This window comes from Palaemon carinicauda, chromosome 27, assembly GCF_036898095.1.
Source record: "Palaemon carinicauda isolate YSFRI2023 chromosome 27, ASM3689809v2, whole genome shotgun sequence".
In the NCBI taxonomy this organism is placed as follows: domain Eukaryota; kingdom Metazoa; phylum Arthropoda; class Malacostraca; order Decapoda; family Palaemonidae; genus Palaemon; species Palaemon carinicauda.
Window position 1 is genome coordinate 37450104 of NC_090751.1, and position 20089 is coordinate 37470192.

A 20089-nucleotide genomic window follows, 5' to 3' on the forward strand; every position below is an offset into this window, starting at 1 on the left:
ATCATGAACGATCTCTTGAACCTCATAAACGGGATTTGGGTGAACGTAAAGCTACAGGACGGGATGTTGTCACACTTCCACGTGAAGGGCGAGCTGGTGGAGCGCTCGTGGAAGGAGGATCACTGCGCTCACTCGGATAGTTCTGCCTAACTTCGTCAGCTTGCTAGAGCAGCAAACAGAGCTCGTACCATCTCTGTTGGAAGAAATAAGGTTTATGTTACGGTTAGGCGGCGATGTCGCCCTTGGACATCGTCAGTAGGAGGCGAACGAGAGCAATCACATCCATGCATAGAAGGGCCAGGAGAGGGTGAAAGGTGGACTTCACAAAGGGCCAAGGCAGATGATGATGTTGCCACAGGGGACGGTTCTCTCCTCGCGCCACGCTGAAATAGTTGCAGAAGAGTCTCCTTGGAAGGGGGAGCAAAAATCCCCAAAGATGGCTGGCCTGCAGCACATCTGCAAGGGAAAAAGGCTCCCCAGTGGCTTGACGTGAAGATCCTTTACTAGGGGAAGCATCAACCAACCCCAGTACTGTACCCCTAGGTTGCCAAGGAATAAGTCGGTCGGCACTCAAAGGTAGGTGGGCAAGGAGCAGCTTTGGGAAGTGATCCAGGGCCGCAGGAAGAAGAAGACCGAGCTCTTTTCCTTGCAGAGGCAGACTCCGGGGGAGAAAGATTTCTCTTCGCTTTCTTCTTCCTGCACCGCCTGAACTCCTCCCACTGGGAGGCCGACTACTCCCGACACTCGTTGCAGGGCAAAGCCTGCTTGCAGCGACGCCCCCGGCAGGCAGGACACAGCAGATGGGGTCTGTGTCCACGGAGGACATGAAGAAGTCGCAAGGGCAACCTTCACAGCCAGGACAGGTAACAATGGTTATGTCAGAAGGAGCACACTCACACCTGAAGAGGGAAAGGAAGCGCATAAAGCAATGGTTGTATGTCTGATGGCGAGCCCTGGGAAGAGGTGCAGAGCGGTCATGTCCAATCTCAACCAGCCAAAAGAGAAAAGTGGGGCAGCTCTGTGAGCTGTGAGTAGAGATAGGTGGCTGGGGTAACCCCCAACACCCCCTACCGACCCACAACAGTTGGAAGGTAGGGTTGCCACCTCAAATTTTCTTTTGTCTATTGGCTGCCTTCCAGCTTCACAGAAAGAGATATACTATGTAAAGAATGGGAGGTTTGTTAATGTGGGAACAAAAAAAATTTTGGTAAGCAGAAATCATCACAATTTATATAACATTCTCAAAATATCACAAATAATGACAATAAAACCAATTTAACATTTTCTGGCTATATTCTTTATGGCTCTCACTAAATGAAAATATCATACTGGCTTGGTCAAATTGGTCTATATATATCACTGTTGTATTGCTCACAAAGTTGAGAATTGCAATATTGAAAGCTAATATTCAAATATTCATAATACTGTACCTGTAAAGTACTTGCCTTTCTGCCCAAGAACAGAGCAACTAAACTATAAGTATTTGTATTAGACAGAAAATACCAGTTTCAGAATATTAAAATAAATACTGTATAATGTCTTATTCATAAGAATTAGTTTCTCCCTTTACAATATCAATGAAAGCATCCACTCTTACAATACTGTAATATAATTTTGTCACAGGTAGAACTACCCTTTTTTTCTTCCCAACACAAAAAATAGATTCCACTTTTCCTTACAAATTACAGTGCTGGTAGTAACTGTAACAAATCCCTAAGTCTCCAGCTTCACTCATTGCAGGAATCCCCCCAAACAGCCTTTCTTATTGTAGACTTTTGTATAGCCACTCCAGAAATGCATTGGACTCTCCATATTGCATTAGTATTAATTAAAATACAACAGATTTCCCCCCATTTTAGCCCACATACTGTGATAGAATTGGGCTATTCAAAGGTTAAAGTAGGATACTTTAATTTCTCGTCAACATGGAATTCGCTATGAGGAAAAGCCAGCTGCTGGTAATATGGGTGTTTTCTTCCTTAAAAAATATATCGGCTACATAAATAATTTTAATTATTTACCAATTGAAATTTAAACAGTACTGCTGAATTCAAAGTTAATTATTCTTTGGAATAGTGATGGCTGCTTGTTGATCATTGGCAATTTCTGAGAAGTTGTAAGATTTTTAATTTTGTGCAGAGATTAACTAGTTTCTAACCATTCAAACCTAATATGTATTTACAATTGTTTGGTTACTGTTCCAAAATTTCACGCCAATTATGTTCAGGTTTACAATGTGTGTTGTAAGTGTTAATAAGAATAACAATTTTAAAACTTTTATATGAAATTAAAACCTCAAGCTACTTTATAAATTTAGAAGAAATCCATTCTCATTCATAAATAGCCCCCTTGCAGATAGACATTTGCCCTCTAGCTATGCTTCCCAAACATTCTATAAGAAATACATTAATGACTCAATGTTAAAGGGTGGAAAGGCAGCTCTCACAACAAATTAGGCCTGACATGAAAAGTTAGGATAAAGTGAGTTTCTGTTATATATGACTCATGACACTTTAGGTGAAGTTATGAGGAGAACCATCAAGCTCCGGTGTACTAAATTAGGTTAGAATGCACCCCTATAATTTCGAAGACTTCTGGCTGATCAGGTAAGGACCAGGTACCCTATAATTATCCTGGTGTATTTTCCCTATCGGTTAACTTCAGATTTGTGTATGTATCTCCTTACAGATTTGTCTAATACACCCAGCAATATTTCCTATTGGGGTCCCAACATAATTGTCAGATAGAAGAGGATGGAGAAACCCAAACGAGTGGTATTTAGTAACAATAATGGTCACAAATGCATAAAAAAAAATATTTATAAAATTGTAGGACATTTACTTGGTGAGAAATGACTACGCCATACTAGTAATATCAAAACTCTGACTAATAACTGTTTTAACTCGGTATACGTTAGGCGAGCTAGTTAACTAACGAAATATTACTCGGCCTAAACTCAAAATGGGAGGCTTACCTACTTACCGTACATAAAATCTTACAATCAAAACTTCAGTCCCATAAACTGTAGTACATAACTGAATCTAAATACTTTAAATATAACGATAAAACTACAAAATAATATTGAAGAGTTCAGATCAAGGGAGTCAACTTAGACTTTATGCCTAGGGTAAACCTTACTGAGTCTATACTGGCTTATAGAGAGCCTTTTAACGTAACTTTATAACACAAATATGACATTTCTACGATATTTCACCAAAATATACTGAAAATTTAGCTTTAGACATAAATAAAATAATAAAATTGGGCTTACGAGGCACCGGATAGTAAGGCAAAAGGTCTGTATATTCTCCGGTCGATATTTCTAGCTTTGTTTACATCGAGTAGTTACCTTCTCGGACGGTAGATGGCACAGTTTCTACGGTTCAAATTGACAAACCTACGGTGTTTACCATGGTTATTTGTATAACACCGTTTTTATTCGTTTTTATTTATTTATAAAAACAATCTAAATGGAAGGATTTAGCAGGACAATCTTAATCCTCTGTAGTTTAAGATTTACTTTAATTACAATATATAAATACATTAGAAGTTTATTTCCAGTAATGCTTTAGTTCACTCTTTAATGTTACTCCTTGGATAACAGTATTTCAAATGACATGACAGGATGCTCCTTCCTTTACGGTTATATCAAAATTATCAGGCCCTGTATATGCACAAAGCACCATCCTCTTTACATGCGCATTTGTAAAAATATGTCACCGTTAGCCATACTACGTATTTTTGTAAACTGTTCGATCCATAATATAATTATATTGTGATTAGTGTTACAAATTGAAAGTCTCATATTGCATTTTAATTAATGTTGGTATTTTAATAGCAAAGGACAGAATGGAATACTTTGGCTATAGAATATAGCAAAGACTAGACAAAACTTAATATTTATTCTAATTGAGGGAAAAAGCTACCCAGCAACGTAGTGCCCGTCAATTCATGTATCGTGGTGCACTATAAACATTAAGAAATATTCTTTGCTGTTTACTATTGATCTGATCACGTAATTCGCTCCAAACGAAGCTTTGCTACACCATTAAGAGTAAACTGAAACAATATGTAATCAATCAAAGTCGGTAAAAACAAAGATATAACCCTATTTGATAATGAACATAATGTTACTTACTTGTAAAATCTGTGTAACCACAAGACAATTAGCATCATCCAAATTTAATCCTAACTTATAATAGCAATGTTGAATCATTTGAAATATTTTTTTTAAATTATTTTAGTGCTATAATTTTCACTGGTTCATTATAAAATAGGCATTTGTACCCATGATCAATATTTGTTACTACTCCGTCCATTTCCGCATATAAATGTTTGGAGCGCATGAGATTAATTCACTATATCTTATTTTTATGTATTGAAGTCTTGAACAGTTAGTAAACCTTACAAAATCTTATAAAAAGTAAATTATTCAGTTTCATGATCATTACGTTAATTTCTAAAGACTCCACCTTCTGACAATAGAAGCAGTTTTAGGTTAGACTAGATATCTGTTACAATGGTATGCTATACGGCCCCACTCGTTTATCACAGTTATCTTGAAAGGGGTTTTGACTTTCCGGATCACGTTTCAGAAAGATATTGGCAGTGTTACCTGCTATTTTGTACTTTTTCCAAGATCTTGGGATTTTGACCATAATATTGGGGTGTTAATTGCTAATTAAGAAATAAAAGATACGTAATACTTAGGATTTATGGGTCGCCAATACATTTCATATCCTGTTAATGGCAAATTTGTGGAATCCCTTTTTTATTACCTCCGCCAGGAGGTTATGTTTTCGGTTCGGTTTGTTTGTTTGTTTGTTTGTTTGTTTGTTTGTTTCTCTGTTTGTCTGTCTGTCTGTGGACAACGTAGAGGCCACATTTCTACACGGAATCACTTCAAACTTGGCCAAGTAGTTCCCCAATGTGTATGGAAGAACTGATTAAATTTTGGTCAAGGTCACCCCAAGGTCAAGGTCACAGGGGTCACTGGTGTCACTATGACATAAGTGGCCATATCAAGAGACAGAAATAAAGCACTGACTTTTGCATAAGCCAACAGGGAAGTCCTAGTCCAGGCGCAACCCATGGGTGATGTTCAAATTTATAAAGGTCAAAGGTCAAGGTCATATTGGTGCATTATATCAATGTCATATTAAGTATCAGTGGCAAATGAACAAAGATCACTTGAAGGTCAAAAGTCAAGCAGGTCACTTGAAGGTCAAGGTCACGTGAAGGTCAAGGTCACGTGAAGGTCAAGGTCACCTGAAGGTCAAGGTCACGTGAAGGTCAAGTACATTTGAAGATCAAGGTCACTTGAAGCCAAGGTCATGTGAAGGTCAAGGTCACGTGAAGGTCAAGGTCACTTGAAGGTCACGTGAAGGTCAAGGTCATGTGAAGGTCGAAGTCACATCAATTCATGATTCTAGGACATATGGCGCTCTAGGTCACCTTGGCGGAGGTATGTCCTCTACGAGGACCATGTCCGCGTTCAGGACTTGCTCACTTGTTTAGGAATGCATTTTTCCATATTTAAAGAAATTTTAGCAATTTGGTACATGCTGAGAGAGAGAGAGAGAGAGAGAGAGAGAGAGAGAGAGAGAGAGAGAGAGAGAGAGAGAGAGAGAGAGATAGTTTTTGATACAGGACAGTGGTTGGTAGTTATATTAAAATATAATGACTTATTCTGTTTTCAGCCCTTCAGTTCTATTGGAAATGTCCCTGCCCAACGATTTGCTATACTGTGGGGGGGGGGAGCTTATAGGTCTACCTGCTAGGTAATCAGCAGCCATTGCCTAGCTCTCCCTATTCTTAGACTTCTAGCTTGAGTGGAGAGGGAGCTTGTGCGTTGATCCATATGTTATATATGGTCAGTCTCTAGGACATTGTCCTGCCAGGGCAGTTACTATCCATTTCCCCTGCCATAAAAGAGAGACCCTTTACCCTTTAAATGCCAATTACACTTTACTAAGCAAAATTCTATACTTTCCAGTTTATCAATAAATAGTTTATCTACACCACGTTTCCCTTGTTTGAACTTACACTAGTCTTTCCCTATCCAGAATCATGTGCTCTCTTGCATTTTCCGTTAACATCCTACCATGCACATTCCCATTTGTGTTCAGTAATGGTTTGACCTTATAATGCCTGAAGTCTACCATAAAAAGTTTACCCCTATACAAACGAACAAAAACTTCTTTCCTCTCCCCCAATCCTTTGCAACCTTTTCTTACTACAGGGTCGTACCTTACCTCAGGTTCCTTGATCAGGCACGTTGTTACACTTTCGACACCTTATCACAGCATCTGACGTTAACTCCATCAGCATATGGCATCTCTTGATTCTGAACCTCTTAGCTGTTTCCAATATATCCTTATCAGACGTTTCCAGAAGGATTCTCAATTTCTTGTATTTATAACTTTTACTTTTATGTCATCAACTCTGCGTCTTTTTTTGTAATCCTCTCGTAATAAATCTCAAAATAGCAGACTACGCATAAATTCATTGCAAGCACATCTTTATCTCCATAATTCTAATCTGAGGTCTATGTTCTGTAAAACTTTCTCTCTTCGTTACTCCCCTTTAAAGCAACTTCTTATCCTCCTTTTAGTGCTTAGTATTATTCTTATCTTCTTTAAAGCTGTTATACATACATACATACATACACACACACACACACACACACACACATATATATATATATATATATATATATATATATATATATATATATATATATATATATATATATATATATATATATATATATTGTATATTTCTCTCTCTCTCTCTCTCTCTCTCTCTCTCTCTCTCTCTCTCTCTCTCTCTCTCATACAAACACCCCTTGCTCAGTCTGTGACGCTATCCTCATATACTCCTTTCTCAGCGGTGTCCTTATCCTTATCACCATTTTCACGTATTCTCCTAATATGTCCAAATTTTTATCAAAATTTTCTTAATTATATTAATTTGCAATAGGGTTTTAATCCTTCTTCCCCAGCTTTCACTGCTGTATTTTGAAAGTTTATTCCAATAAACTGTGATTAGATATATTTACAATTCCTCTCCCATTACATCAACCAGATTACTCTTCCCTTTATCGTGTAATAACGTACTATCTAACTAGCACTTCCCTGGTAATTGTCTCATTTGCAGATATTTTTGAGTATTCTTCATTGAAAACCATTTTTATTCCAAAAAAGACTATACAAACACATTCCAACAATTCTCGCAATTTCCGTTTACTCTAATGACTCAACCCTATCAGTAACGCTATGTGTTCCTCAACCACCATTTTTTCTGATAAATCTCCTAGAAACATTTTCACCATATTCTGCAAACGCTGCAGGCCAGATATTTGGTATTGCTTAAATAATTCTCACTTTAAATGTTGATTTTACATCCGTTGACCATATGTAACTCTTTAAAACTACTATTACATTTTTTCTCATTTATTTAACCCCGTCCTACTTAGATTTAAGTTTTCTTAAAAGTAAAGCTTACTTTATTATAGAAAATGGTATTTGAACCAGAACTTTTGTAAGTTATACCTTAGTCTGTTATTATAAAATAGATTCGCAGTTTCTTGTATATAGCTAGTAAATTCTGTCATAGAAAACATTATAATCATACAAGAATGAGCGCCTGATAGATAGATTGATATTTTTTCGATTCAGCTGTTTCCACGCTTGGTCGCATCTAGAAAGGTTCAAATCGTTGTGTTGCTTAAATTCGTTCGGAAAGGGGTATAATCCTTACAAAGATATTAAGAATTTAGAATATTTCGAAGGAAAATTAAGGCTATAGCTAAAAGGTAAGATTTGAGAAGAAAAAAATTCAAACATATTTTCGTCATTCAAATGAGTGTCAAGTTGATATAACAAGTCATTTTTTTTTTTTACCAAAAAACAATTTTTCAATATGACATATTAAGAGGCAATGCACAACGTAATATAACAATTTTCACAGCATTGTTATAGAGAATTACAAAATAAAACTGTCAAATTTCCAAACAAGATGAAACGAATTTACAACATTCTTCTTTTTTCAACATCTGTTCGACGCCCGGTAGGATGAACAAGAAAAGTAATCGAAGTTAGAAGTTTTATTTCTTTTCAAGAATAACATAAGATTTCTGTAGATCCTCCCTTACCTGACTGCGTAGGTTTAAAGGTAACTCGTGAATGGCAGAGGCAAGGGACAGGATAATACCAGCAGCTAACTATCTATTATAGACAAATGATCAGCATCCAAGTTCCCACTTCACCAAGCTAGGAACAAGGAGGTCCAGGTAATGGCTGCTGATGACTCAGCAGATAGACCTATTGGCTTTTCTAAACCGCATATCCCTAGCCCACCAGGATGGTGAGGTTGCAGACACTGCTAGAAACTACCGAGTGTGGGTGGATCTCGAACTCCCTTCCAACTGATTTTCCATTAGGCTTTGTTACACTCTCGTGCCCAGAGGCGGAAATTCTACATAGATAATACTGCACCAAGCTTAAGTGGCTTCTCAGCCCAGGACTCTTCCCATTTATTTCCGGTATTCCAGGATAACATGAGTAGAACCAATTACCTTCTAATCGTGCAACGCCCACTCTCTTCCGTCAAATAGATGGGACATACAATATAAACAGTAATTGTCGAGATAATTTTGCTGTTAGTGAATTAACCTAAACTTTAAGTTATGGCGATTGTTTGGAGTGAATGTGAAATTCGTGTTTATGGATATAGCTATTTAGGAGACTAGATTATAGCATTAAAGTGAATTAATACATGATGAAAATTCGCGTTGAAAAATAATCTTTGCAACACCACTATATAATATTATTGAATCATGAGAGCCAGACTATTATCAATGTATCGGATATCCAAATTATCTCCATTTTATTTTTGAATACCACAAAGATGAAGCTAGATATGGCATGGTTTTAATTAACCCTTCAATTACTGTTATAGTTTATTTAGCTAAAGATTTTATTTGAATTATTTTTTTGTTCATTTGCTTATTCAATTATCAATTTTCCCATTTATTCACTAATATATCTATTTTTTTGTTCATTTTCCAATTCAATTATCAATTTCCCCATTTATTCACTAATATATCTATTTCATATTTCATTGCAAGATGAAGTTAGCAACTATTCATTTTACGTACCAGTGCAAAATCTCTTAAAATGCACCACATTACCATCAATTGCGAACCACCATTGTCTTCAATTAATGAAATTCAAGGAGAAGCTTACAATTGACAACTTTTCGATAAAGATAATAATAAAAATTATAATAGTTAATAGTAGTAATGTTTTTGTTCTTGTTTCTTTCGTTCGTTTTAGAATGATTTGCATATAGCAAGACAGACTCTTAAACTAAGGCAGCCCGTAAAAATTTTCTTGTTATTGTGAGCATTATTATTGTTATCCTCAGTCTAAATGAGTAGACATCTATGAAATAAACTGTAAAGTGTAAAGACGTACAATACAAATTTTAAAGGGAAAAATGTAAAGGAGAAAACTGTTCTAAATATGAATAATGACTAACAAAAATAAGAGTAATCTACACATGATACTATGAACATATCAATAACCGTCGAGATGGAGAATATTTAGGTAATAGTGGAAGGCACTCTAACGATAGCATGGAAGGCTAGATTTTGGGTAAAATCTGTATCAATTTGGTTTTGCTCTTGTGCGGAGTCAGGTACTTGCCGAGTCAATAAGCAATGTTATGCACTTATAGTTTTCCCCTATTGCCAGTAGCAGTTGCAAAAGGAACGTTATTATAATCTTTCTAAGATTACTCAATTGCTGTTTTTCTATTAGAATTTTATATCAAGATTTTGCTTGATAATGAGCAGAGTGATCCTGGAATTTCCAGTTTTAATATCCTAACATAGATGACGCAGTTTTACCATTAGTTTATTTATGTCTGTCTGTGCATGTTTATATTATTTGAAGTAGATAACATTCTTTTTCAAGTTATTGAAATAGTGGATGGTGATAGATATTCACGGTGATTGTTGAAGGACTTAACAAAGACTTAGTTTTATTTATTTCACATGTATTTGGCGCTTTCCTCTTAATCAGGAGCATTATCTTCGTTAGCTTTTATGCTTTACGTTATCTGCATATACAATGAACATACCCGTATAGAAAACAGAAAAAAACCATTGCATCCATATGAGTGTAATGATCTGATGCATCTTTCCCTTGTTCTCCGTATTCGAAGGTTACGTGACGTCATCCGCTGCACGAGTCCCTAAGACCACTTATCTCAAAAGTAGGATTTCCCAGAATAATACGCAGTAGCGTTTAATCAATCCCTTATCCTCTTTTTCAGTATTTTGATATTAGTTCTCGATTGAGGGAGTGAATGCAGGGATGTGTTTTAGTATTTTCTTATACAAAGGCATTTTTTTCCATTAATGATTTCTATGTAAGATATTTGATTTACTTTCTGTTGGTGCAGTGGTCATTCCAATGATAATAAATCATCTCCTTTATCTCTTCCGTTGTTTCATTCTTTTCAAATGTGATTTTTACATATGATATTGAAGCCATCTTATGTTTGCATTAGCTATTCTAATGATAATACTGTAAATCACCATTGATGATCTATATTTTCACGCTTGGTTTCACACTTGCCGGATGTAATTGATGGTTTGTGTAGTAACGCCATCTGTGTACCAAAGCAGAATCCTTTTGGAGGGACCGTTGCTCCCAAGATCAATGTTCCACCCATCTTCTCTGTAAATTAACACTACTCCTGGTTTTCCTACTATCTCGTAAATACCGTCAACCATAACGTCTGTCTTGAGACCAGACGCAGAAAAAAGTAATAAATACTCACAAAAGAAGTGATTATCCGGATGTTAATAACTACTTCCGTAGCCACACGAAGGTTTATTTTTTTCCTGTTGATGATGATAAGATTCAGAATTGAGTTTAGTTTTTATTAATGTTTAGTCATACGAAATATACCATGTCCCTCTAGACTCTTATCTTAAAAATTCGTGAATGTATTTATAGTACTTTTATACCGACGTATTGTGTTATAGTTGTGTTTTTGTATACATACAAACAACTAGTATGTTGTCAAACATGAAGGAAAAAAAATTGATAGTCCATTTCCCTGTATTTTCCAACGTCAAGACGGTGGTACAAAGACGATGAATAAGGCAACTATTGTTCTTATGAAATATTTTAAAATTCATATGAGCAACTCTCAACGTTACTAGAAAAAAGGAAACTTAATTTATGGTCGAAGAGTAAATGAAAAATATTTCACGGTAGGCAGTAAGAACATAAAGAAAACACAAGAAGAATGTGCAATATAGAATTTGTTATTGTTTGAACTGGCAGAATCTGGAGGTCCACACAAGGTGTCCTACTTCCTTTCACAGATCTTACCAGACTATAAATACACACACACACACACACCACACACACACACACACACACACACACACACACACACACACACACACACACACACACACATATATATATATATATATATATATATATATATATATATATATATATATATATATATATATATATATATATATATATACATATATGTTTATAGCTTGGAGTCTTAGACCGAGATGTGTCATTGCCATCTCAATATATTGAGACGGCAATGGAAGTGTATAGACATAAGGCTGACTTGTTGTAAACCAACCAATTAACCATCGATAGTTTTCTCTGGTACTCTGTGGTGCAACGGCAGTCCATTCAGATCCCAAATTGGAGTTCCAGAGTTCGCGTATGCCCCTTTTGACTAAACCTGTTAACCAAGTTCTTAGCTGTTGATCGATCCAAAAAAAGATCGCTAGACACACACACATAATATTATATATATATATATATATATATATATATATATATATATATATATATATATATATATATATATATATATATATATATATATATATATATATATATATATATATATAAACAGAGAGAGAGAGAGAGAGAGAGAGAGAGAGAGAGAGAGAGAGAGAGAGAGAGAGAGAGAGAGAGAGAGAGAGAGAGCACCACCACTCCAGGGTGAAACCATCCTTATGTTCTCTTCCTGACTTCTTTTAACACTTTCTTTGGAGTTGTATTTTATCAGAATCTCCACTTTTCCTGTATACAGTACATTTATTCAACTTTATCTGTTTATGATTTTGTTTACTGTTAGTAATTTATAGTGGTGATCAAAAAACTTTATATTAGTAGGCCTAATTTTTTTCTCCCTTAATTTTAGATTGTTTTTGTGAGACCCGATGATGAGGGGTATATTTTTTTTTGCTCCGAAACAGGTAATCAGTAAGGAGTAAAGATCTTTTATATAAAAGTACTGGTTTAAACTGTGCACATACACATATATAAATATATATATATATATATATATATATATATATATATATATATATATATATATATATATATATATATAAATGAATAGATAGATAGATAGATATGCATGTATATATACATATATATTAATGTATTTACATTACATCACACACATGCATGCAGTATATGTATATTGTATACAGTATATTAAAGTACATTTATACATACACACCCACACACACACACACATATATATATATATATATATATATATATATATATATATATATATATATATATATATATATATATATATATATATATATATATATATATATATATATTATATATGTATAAATATATATACATATACTGTATATACATATATACATGAGAGAGAGAGAGAGAGAGAGAGAGAGAGAGAGAGAGAGAGAGAGAGAGAGAGAGAGAGAGAGAGAGAGAGAGAGAGAGAGAGATAATGCTGTAAACATAGACTTATTACCAAATATTTCTTTTTGCTTTGGTAAAAATCTGACACAAACAAAGCACTGATTCGACTAGTTTAGGTTTTCCCCTAATATTGCCGGTCGCGTGGAAGTTCCACTACTTGAGCATCGGAATGTAACCGCCAGATTCTAATACAGTAATTCTAGAATTCGCTTCCAATGCACATATTTTTCTTATGCTTTCGCTCTAGTTTCTTAATTGTTCATTCCCCGTTTTCTCTTGGATCGCGTTTATAAGAGTAACTATATACAGTAAACGTATTTTATACCTCATTCTGTCAAAAGAAAGTTAATTACTATATTTATGCTTTATTAATAATGGTGTATAATCGTTTTATACCAATGAATGATGGGAATTTTCCGTTTTGTTACAGTTTCCAAAAAGTGGTTTGTAGAACGCTGGCAACCTGTTCCGAAGCGTTTGGTATATAACGCACATCTGGAGAAAACTACCGGTCATATATGTGGATGCAATCTTTGTGAAAGATGTACGTCCTATTCAACTTACTCATAATATTTTGGATCGTTGCCAGAATCACTCGAACTCAAGGTTAGTTTGACATTCTTATTTATGTGCATTTTGCCACGAAGACGGAAAATATTCTAGCAAGTTTTATTCGGAAGTTTGCTATTTTAAATGCCGTAGGCTAGTGATAGTGCAAATATATAAATTTTATCCAGTGAACATGGAAATAGGAAAACTTTCGGTTTTCAGATTTTATATATATATATATATATATATATATATATATATATATATATATATATATATACACATTATATATATATATATATATATATATATATATATATATATATATATATATATATATATATATATATATATATATATATATATATATATATATATATATATATATATATATATATATACACATTATATATATATATATATATATATATATATATATATATATATATATATATATATATATATATATATATATATATACACATTATATATATATATATGTATATATATATATATATATATATATATATATATATATATATATATATATATATATATATATATATATATTTGGGCTCAAGCCATGTCGTCCTGATGGAAGTTCCTATAGGGTAGCTTCCTAGGGTATATTACAACTACGGCGATATTCCCAGAGAATTTACCTTAAGGTACCAGAATTCTAACTCCTGGAGCGAGTATCCCTCGTGAAAGGGATATCGCGACATATCAGAGGACGTATTCTAGACACGTCACATGGCAATCTACGACCTGAACAGAGATTCGTCTCGTAGGAGGGAGATTGACGAGATACGAATTCGGGAAAGAAAAAGGGGAGCCGCTCCCAAGGCTTCCCTATCCCCCGATTCGTATGCGTGCCTGGCGCCAATCCTGGCGCCATCTGTATTCCTTTTTGCGTAGCTTAACAACTCGGTGTTTTTTCCTGTTTTTCTCGCAAATCTTGGATTTATTCAGCTTTTCATGGCTTCTTCGTCTTCGTTGACCTCGGATAAGTTGAGTATAGTGTCTGTTATGTATAAATGTAGGCTCTTGGTAAAATTTTGAGTGATTAATAGGATTAATCTTTGATACAAGAGCCGTAGCCTACCAGAGGTGTCCTGGACACTGTCACTCGCTAGGTATAAATTAGTTAGTCAGAGTGACATTCCTGGTTGTTTTGCTTAATAAAATTTAGCTATTTAGCTTTACATAGGATTTCCTTTCGTGCTTAGTATTATTTGGCGAAGTATTCGCCATTCTGGCCTACGCTAGGCCATGTAGCCTAGTCGTTTGGTCCTAGTACTTAATGCATGATTATGGTTTTTCCGAGTGTAATTAAAATTTTATTGAAGCTTTAGGCTATATTTTATACATTTTAGACTGTGTGGAATATTTCCAAGATTGTATACGTGAGAGTTTCGGTGAATTAGGTAATCGATTCTCTTGGTGCCTAGGCTAATTGCTTATGGAGCCTTAGTATACTTTATTATACTCCCCGGTTGCTTTCTTTTCTTCGGAGAAGGTATGCAATCCCTTTCCCTCTGTTTAAGCCTTGGGCTTATCCCTAAGTGGTTTTTTCCGAATTTATTTTCGATAAAACTATACTAGGGTGTTACTGTACCTTCCTGTTCCAGCAGAGTCTGGTTCAAAGAGGGACAGAACAACAGAGTTTTTAGTCTGAGTCCGTGTTGTTTGGCTTGGGGCAGAGTCTCCCTCGCTGACCTAACACTTACAAAGGGAGCTGAGCTCCCTTAGGTCACTGTCGAAGGTTTCTGTAGTTATGATTCCTTCTTGTGTGATCGACCAGACTAAGTCCTGTTGCTGTTCTCGGGGAGGATAAATCTTCCCTTGGGAGTTACAACGCCTTCCTTGCTTTGGTGCTCTGGAAGCTGGCAGGTATTATACTACTGCGCTGGCCCTTTCCCTTAGATCTCCCTTAGGCTAAGACAGAGTTCTTGGCTGCGGGTGATCTGTCACTAAAGCAAGGTTGGCAGGACCCTCTTGTCCCTTCCCCCTCTATCTCCGTAATGGCCTAGCCATTACTGTACTGTACCTTGCCGGCCGGCAGGGGTATTACTGTACCATATGTCATTCTACTTCTGGACCTAGTATAGGTTGGGATATGGATTGACTAAGCCCATTGCCGGCCGGCAGAGACGCTGGACGGCAAGGGTCTTATGTTTTCGAGTGCTGCCCGGACCTCTCTTGGTCCCTCATCCATGCCTGCCGGCAGAGCCGGACGGCATTGGTCAAGGAAGCCTGAATTAAGTTTCTCCCCTTCCTTATATGCACTCTTTCGGTTGCCGGGCTTGGGGGGTTGTGTACACTCTTATCCCGGCATCCATTCTATTTTCTTTTAGTGCTGTACCTGTCCCGGCAGCCGGCCTATGAGGCCGGCAGCCGGGCAGGTGTAGTCTTCTGGTTCTTTTGCTGCCGGCTGGCATTGGTCTTGTACCTTTGCCGGCCGACTTATGTCAGTCCTTGTCTGCCGGTCACCAAGAGTGTGGCCGGCAGCTGGGTACTACCTTGTGTAGTTGCTGGCCGGCAATCATTGCCGGCCAACACTGGCTGTTGCTGGCCGGCAGCTGCTGCCGCCGGCACAGGCATTTGAACCAGAGGGCTGCCGCCCTATAGCTGTTAAGTAGTATACTTTAAAGCTAATTGTGGTGTGTGCCGGCCGGCAAAGGCAGGCCGGCACACATCCTCCTATACTGTACTAGTATTCTTCTGTATAGCATATACAGTAAGAAGAAAACTATAGTAAAAGTTTAGGTACAGCACTGTATCTTCTAACACTATTGTGTTTTCTTACACAGCCCTTTGCTGTTGCCCTCAGACAGGAAGCAGAGTTCTTCCCCGTCTATTATCCAGGATTTTTAAAATCATTGCCTAGGTGTGAGCTCCACCTGTTTCCTATGGAAACCTTGCATTGGTTACTCTAGTAGAGATAAACCATTTTTGATTTTATTATCTGGAAGGCTGCAACAATGGGTTGTGAGGGAAACACAAGTGTGTGTCTTTCATTTATGAATTGTTATGCTATACTATGCATATCCAGTGATACATAGTTCACTTGATACTCATGGAAATTTCTTCTCTTTACAGGAGGATCCTCCGAAGTGCGGAAATGTTTTCTGCAATGTCCGCAGCAAGAACCTCTGCGGACATGAGTGTTGTAGGAGACACGCAGCATGCGCTGTCTCCAAGGATGATCTCCAGTATTGGGACCCTCAGGTATGTACTGTATGCACTAACCTGATTACTGAGGCTTTTGATTCCCCTAGAACGGCGGAATCAAGGGATATAGCTAGGGAAAAGCTTCGTACTTGGGTAAGGGGCTTCAAGAAGAACACCTCTGGCCCTTATCTTCCAAGTGAGAAGATGAGGGCGTATCTTTTTCCCCAGGCATCAGCTGAGGCAGTGATTCCCCAGCCTCAAGAGGAGATCCTTCAAGATCAAGTCCAGGTGGACGAGGAAGTCGCAGATGCGATGCAAGACATCCAGTTGTGTGACAGGATGTCTGACCTGGACGATCGTTTGGAAGAAGACCTCCTGGCAGAAGGTCAGGATCAAGTTCAAACCCCGGATGTCGTAGAGGAGGAGGTCGACGAGGTGTCGGCTACTCCGGTTCAGATGCCGGAGCCTATCCCCTCAACATCGGCTGGCCTCCCAGTAGAACTGGGACAGGCCCTCTCTTCGATTGTTGGAATGATCCAACAAATGCAGAAGGAGAATCAGGAGAAGGCGGCTGCAATGGAACTGCGTATGCAGTCCCTGGCAGAATCACATGGGCCCCGGAAAAGGCTCAATGTGAAAGACCTTCCCATATGCTCAGATGCTAACCCATGGAGGTATGCTGAGCACATGCCGATGACGACTGGAAAGATCGTCATTTCGGATAAGCTGGGTTCAGTTCCCCTAGAGGAGGTAGAATTCTGGCCCAGCAAGGCATCATATCCGGACTGCTATGTCCGGCTGAGAAAAGAACCAGCTTCAAGGGAGGAGACAGAGCCGAAGGAGGTCATTGTTATGGACCACGCTAAGGCTCAAGCCCTACTTTCATCCTCGATGAAAGAGAGGGGCTTCTCGAATTCGAAGGTAGCTGCATTGAGCAAGAAGCTCCCTTCGTTTGTGTCCTCTCCTGATAGAGCCTTCCCCTTTTTACAGAAAGGGTTTGCGGCTGTCCTAAAGGCAGTCGAGGCCGGCAAGCCTTGCCCCTCCCTGGAGGAGTGTAAACCCTTGTCGCTGGCTCTACCTATGGACCACAAAGACTGGAAGGATGTCCATCTGACATTCTCAGTGGGAAAGTTGGAGGCTGATATTGCCGGACGGCAATTCGGCGAGGACCTCCCCAAGCTGTCCGAATCTCTTTTACGAAGAGAGTTCGAGACAAAAGAAAGACTGGCTGCCTCAATGTCTCATCAGACTACTCTCGAGACGATGGCAAGTGACCCCAAGGTCCATGAAATGTTCATGGTAGTGGCTAAGTCTCACTTAGCCACAGTGACGAAGGACCTTTATAGCTTCGTCAAGGCAAGGAGAGCTTGCAGGGAGTTCGTGTTCACCGGGGCTTCGGTGAGACACGAGCCAAGGAAGTTAATCTCCTCCAACATTTGGGGAAAAGACCTTTTCCCTACCGATGTGGTCAAAGAGGTTGTTGATAAGGCCGCCGTGGAGAATAGAAATCTTCTCCAGAAGTGGGGCCTGGCTATCAAAAGAAAATCTTCCCCAGATGAGGGTCCTCAACCAAAGAGGAAGAATATGAAGACTAGGCTACCATCTCGGCCAGCCAAGCCTTATAGACAGCAACAGCAACTGCAATTGCCTTTGCCTCCAGTGCCCCAGATGGTGGCACAAACCCCGACTGCCTTTCAGTGGGTACCCCAGGCGGTGCCAGGTCAGTCAACCACATTCGCCCCAACGTTCGAAGGACAGTCTTCTTCCTTTCGTGCAAAACCTAGAGGAGCAGCCAGAGGCTCGTCTAGGCGCCCCTCAAGGGGAAGGGGACTCAGAGGTGGTCGTGGTCAGGGAGGCAAGACCTCAGGACGGCAGTCCAAGTGAAATGATACCGGTAGGAGGGAGACTGATGAAATTTTGGGATCGCTGGACCTTCGATCCCTGGGCCCAAAGCCTACTCAAGAATGGACTGGGTTGGAGCTGGTACAGCACTCCACCCCCATGCCTTCGGTTTTTCCAACACTCCACCCCCATTTTGGAGGAGTACGTTCAAGAACTGTTGGAGAAAAATGTGATCCGAAAGGTGAAGTCCATCAAATTCCAAGGGAGGCTGTTTTGTGTTCCCAAGAAAGACTCGGAAAAGCTCAGAGTCATTCTGGACTTGTCACCACTCAACAAGTTCATAGTGAATTGCAAATTCAAGATGCTAACACTGCAACACATAAGGACCTTACTGCCCAAGAGGGCATACTCAGTCTCTATAGACTTGTCAGACGCCTATTGGCACATTCCAATCAGCCGTCGACTCTCCCCCTACCTAGGGTTCAGGCTACAACGGAAACTGTACGCCTTCAGAGCCATGCCATTCGGGCTAAACATAGCCCCAAGGATTTTCACGAAGCTTGCGAGCGCAGCTCTCAAACAATTACGCCTAAAGGGAATTCAGGTAGTAGCCTACCTGGACGACTGGCTGGTGTGGGCAGCATCCGAGACCGAATGCTTGCAAGCTTCCAGTCAGGTGATCCAGTTCCTAGAGTACCTAGGCTTCAAGATCAACAAGAAAAAGTCTCGACTTTCTCCATCCCAAAAGTTCCAGTGGCTGGGAATCCACTGGGACCTTTTGTCACACAGTTTCTCCATCCCAATGAAGAAAAGGAAGGAGATAGCGGGCTCTGTCAAGAGACTTCTAGATTCCGAAAGGATATCAAGACGCGAACAGGAGAGGGTACTAGGCTCTCTCCAGTTTGCTTCAGTGACAGACCCAGTGCTAAGAGCACAGCTAAAGGATGCAACCGGAGTTTGGAGAAGGTATGCATCAAACGCGCGAAGAGACCTGAGAAGACCAGTGCCGCCTCGGCTACGTACTCTTCTCAGACCTTGGTCCCAAGCCAGACATCTAAAGAAGTCTGTTCTTCTTCAGCCACCTCCCCCGTCGTTGACGATTCACTCAGACGCCTCAAAGGAGGGATGGGGAGGTCACTCTCATCGGAAAAAAGTCCAGGGGACTTGGTCCAAGCTATTCAGGACCTTTCATATAAACTTTCTAGAAGCTATGGCAGTGCTCCTTACCTTAAAGAAAGTCTCCCCGCGTCACTCGATCCACATAAGATTGGTGACAGACAGCGAGGTGGTTGTGAGATGCTTGAATCGACAAGGGTCGAGGTCACCACCTCTCAACCAAGTGATGTTAGCCATTTTCCGATTGGCGGAAAAGAAGAAGTGGTACCTGTCGGCAGTTCACCTTCAAGGAGTCCGCAATGTGACAGCGGACGCTCTATCCAGGTTCACACCGATAGAGTCGGAATGGTCCTTAGACGCAGGATCATTTTCCTTCATTCTGAATCAAGTCCCAGAACTGCAAATAGACCTCTTTGCGACGAAAGACAACAAGAAGTTGCCCCTGTACGTGTCCCCGTACGAGGACCCCTTAGCGGAAGCAGTGGACGCAATGTCCCTCGACTGGAACAGATGGTCCAGGATTTATCTGTTCCCTCCTCACAACCTTCTGTTGAGGGTCCTCAACAAACTGAGATCCTTCAAGGGGGTAGCGGCAATAGTGGCCC

At 38.9% G+C, this 20089-nt stretch overlaps 2 protein-coding genes across 2 annotated transcripts in view; one reads left to right on the forward strand and one right to left on the reverse strand.

The window, feature by feature from the left end:
* The window catches only part of LOC137620692 (oocyte zinc finger protein XlCOF22-like), a 33755-nt gene extending 30423 nt beyond the window's left edge, over positions 1 to 3332 (reverse strand). The window contains exon 1 of the mRNA XM_068351039.1: positions 3272 to 3332. The gene's annotated coding sequence lies outside the window, so the exon portion shown is untranslated. The remainder of the gene's footprint in view (positions 1 to 3271) is intronic.
* Positions 1 to 20089, forward strand: part of LOC137620694 (trypsin-like) — a 98548-nt gene that overhangs the window by 59822 nt on the left and 18637 nt on the right. Inside the window, exon 2 of the mRNA XM_068351040.1 lies at positions 13234 to 13409. Within this exon, the coding sequence (XP_068207141.1) occupies positions 13346 to 13409 (64 nt within the window). The 5' untranslated portion in view covers positions 13234 to 13345. The remainder of the gene's footprint in view (positions 1 to 13233; positions 13410 to 20089) is intronic.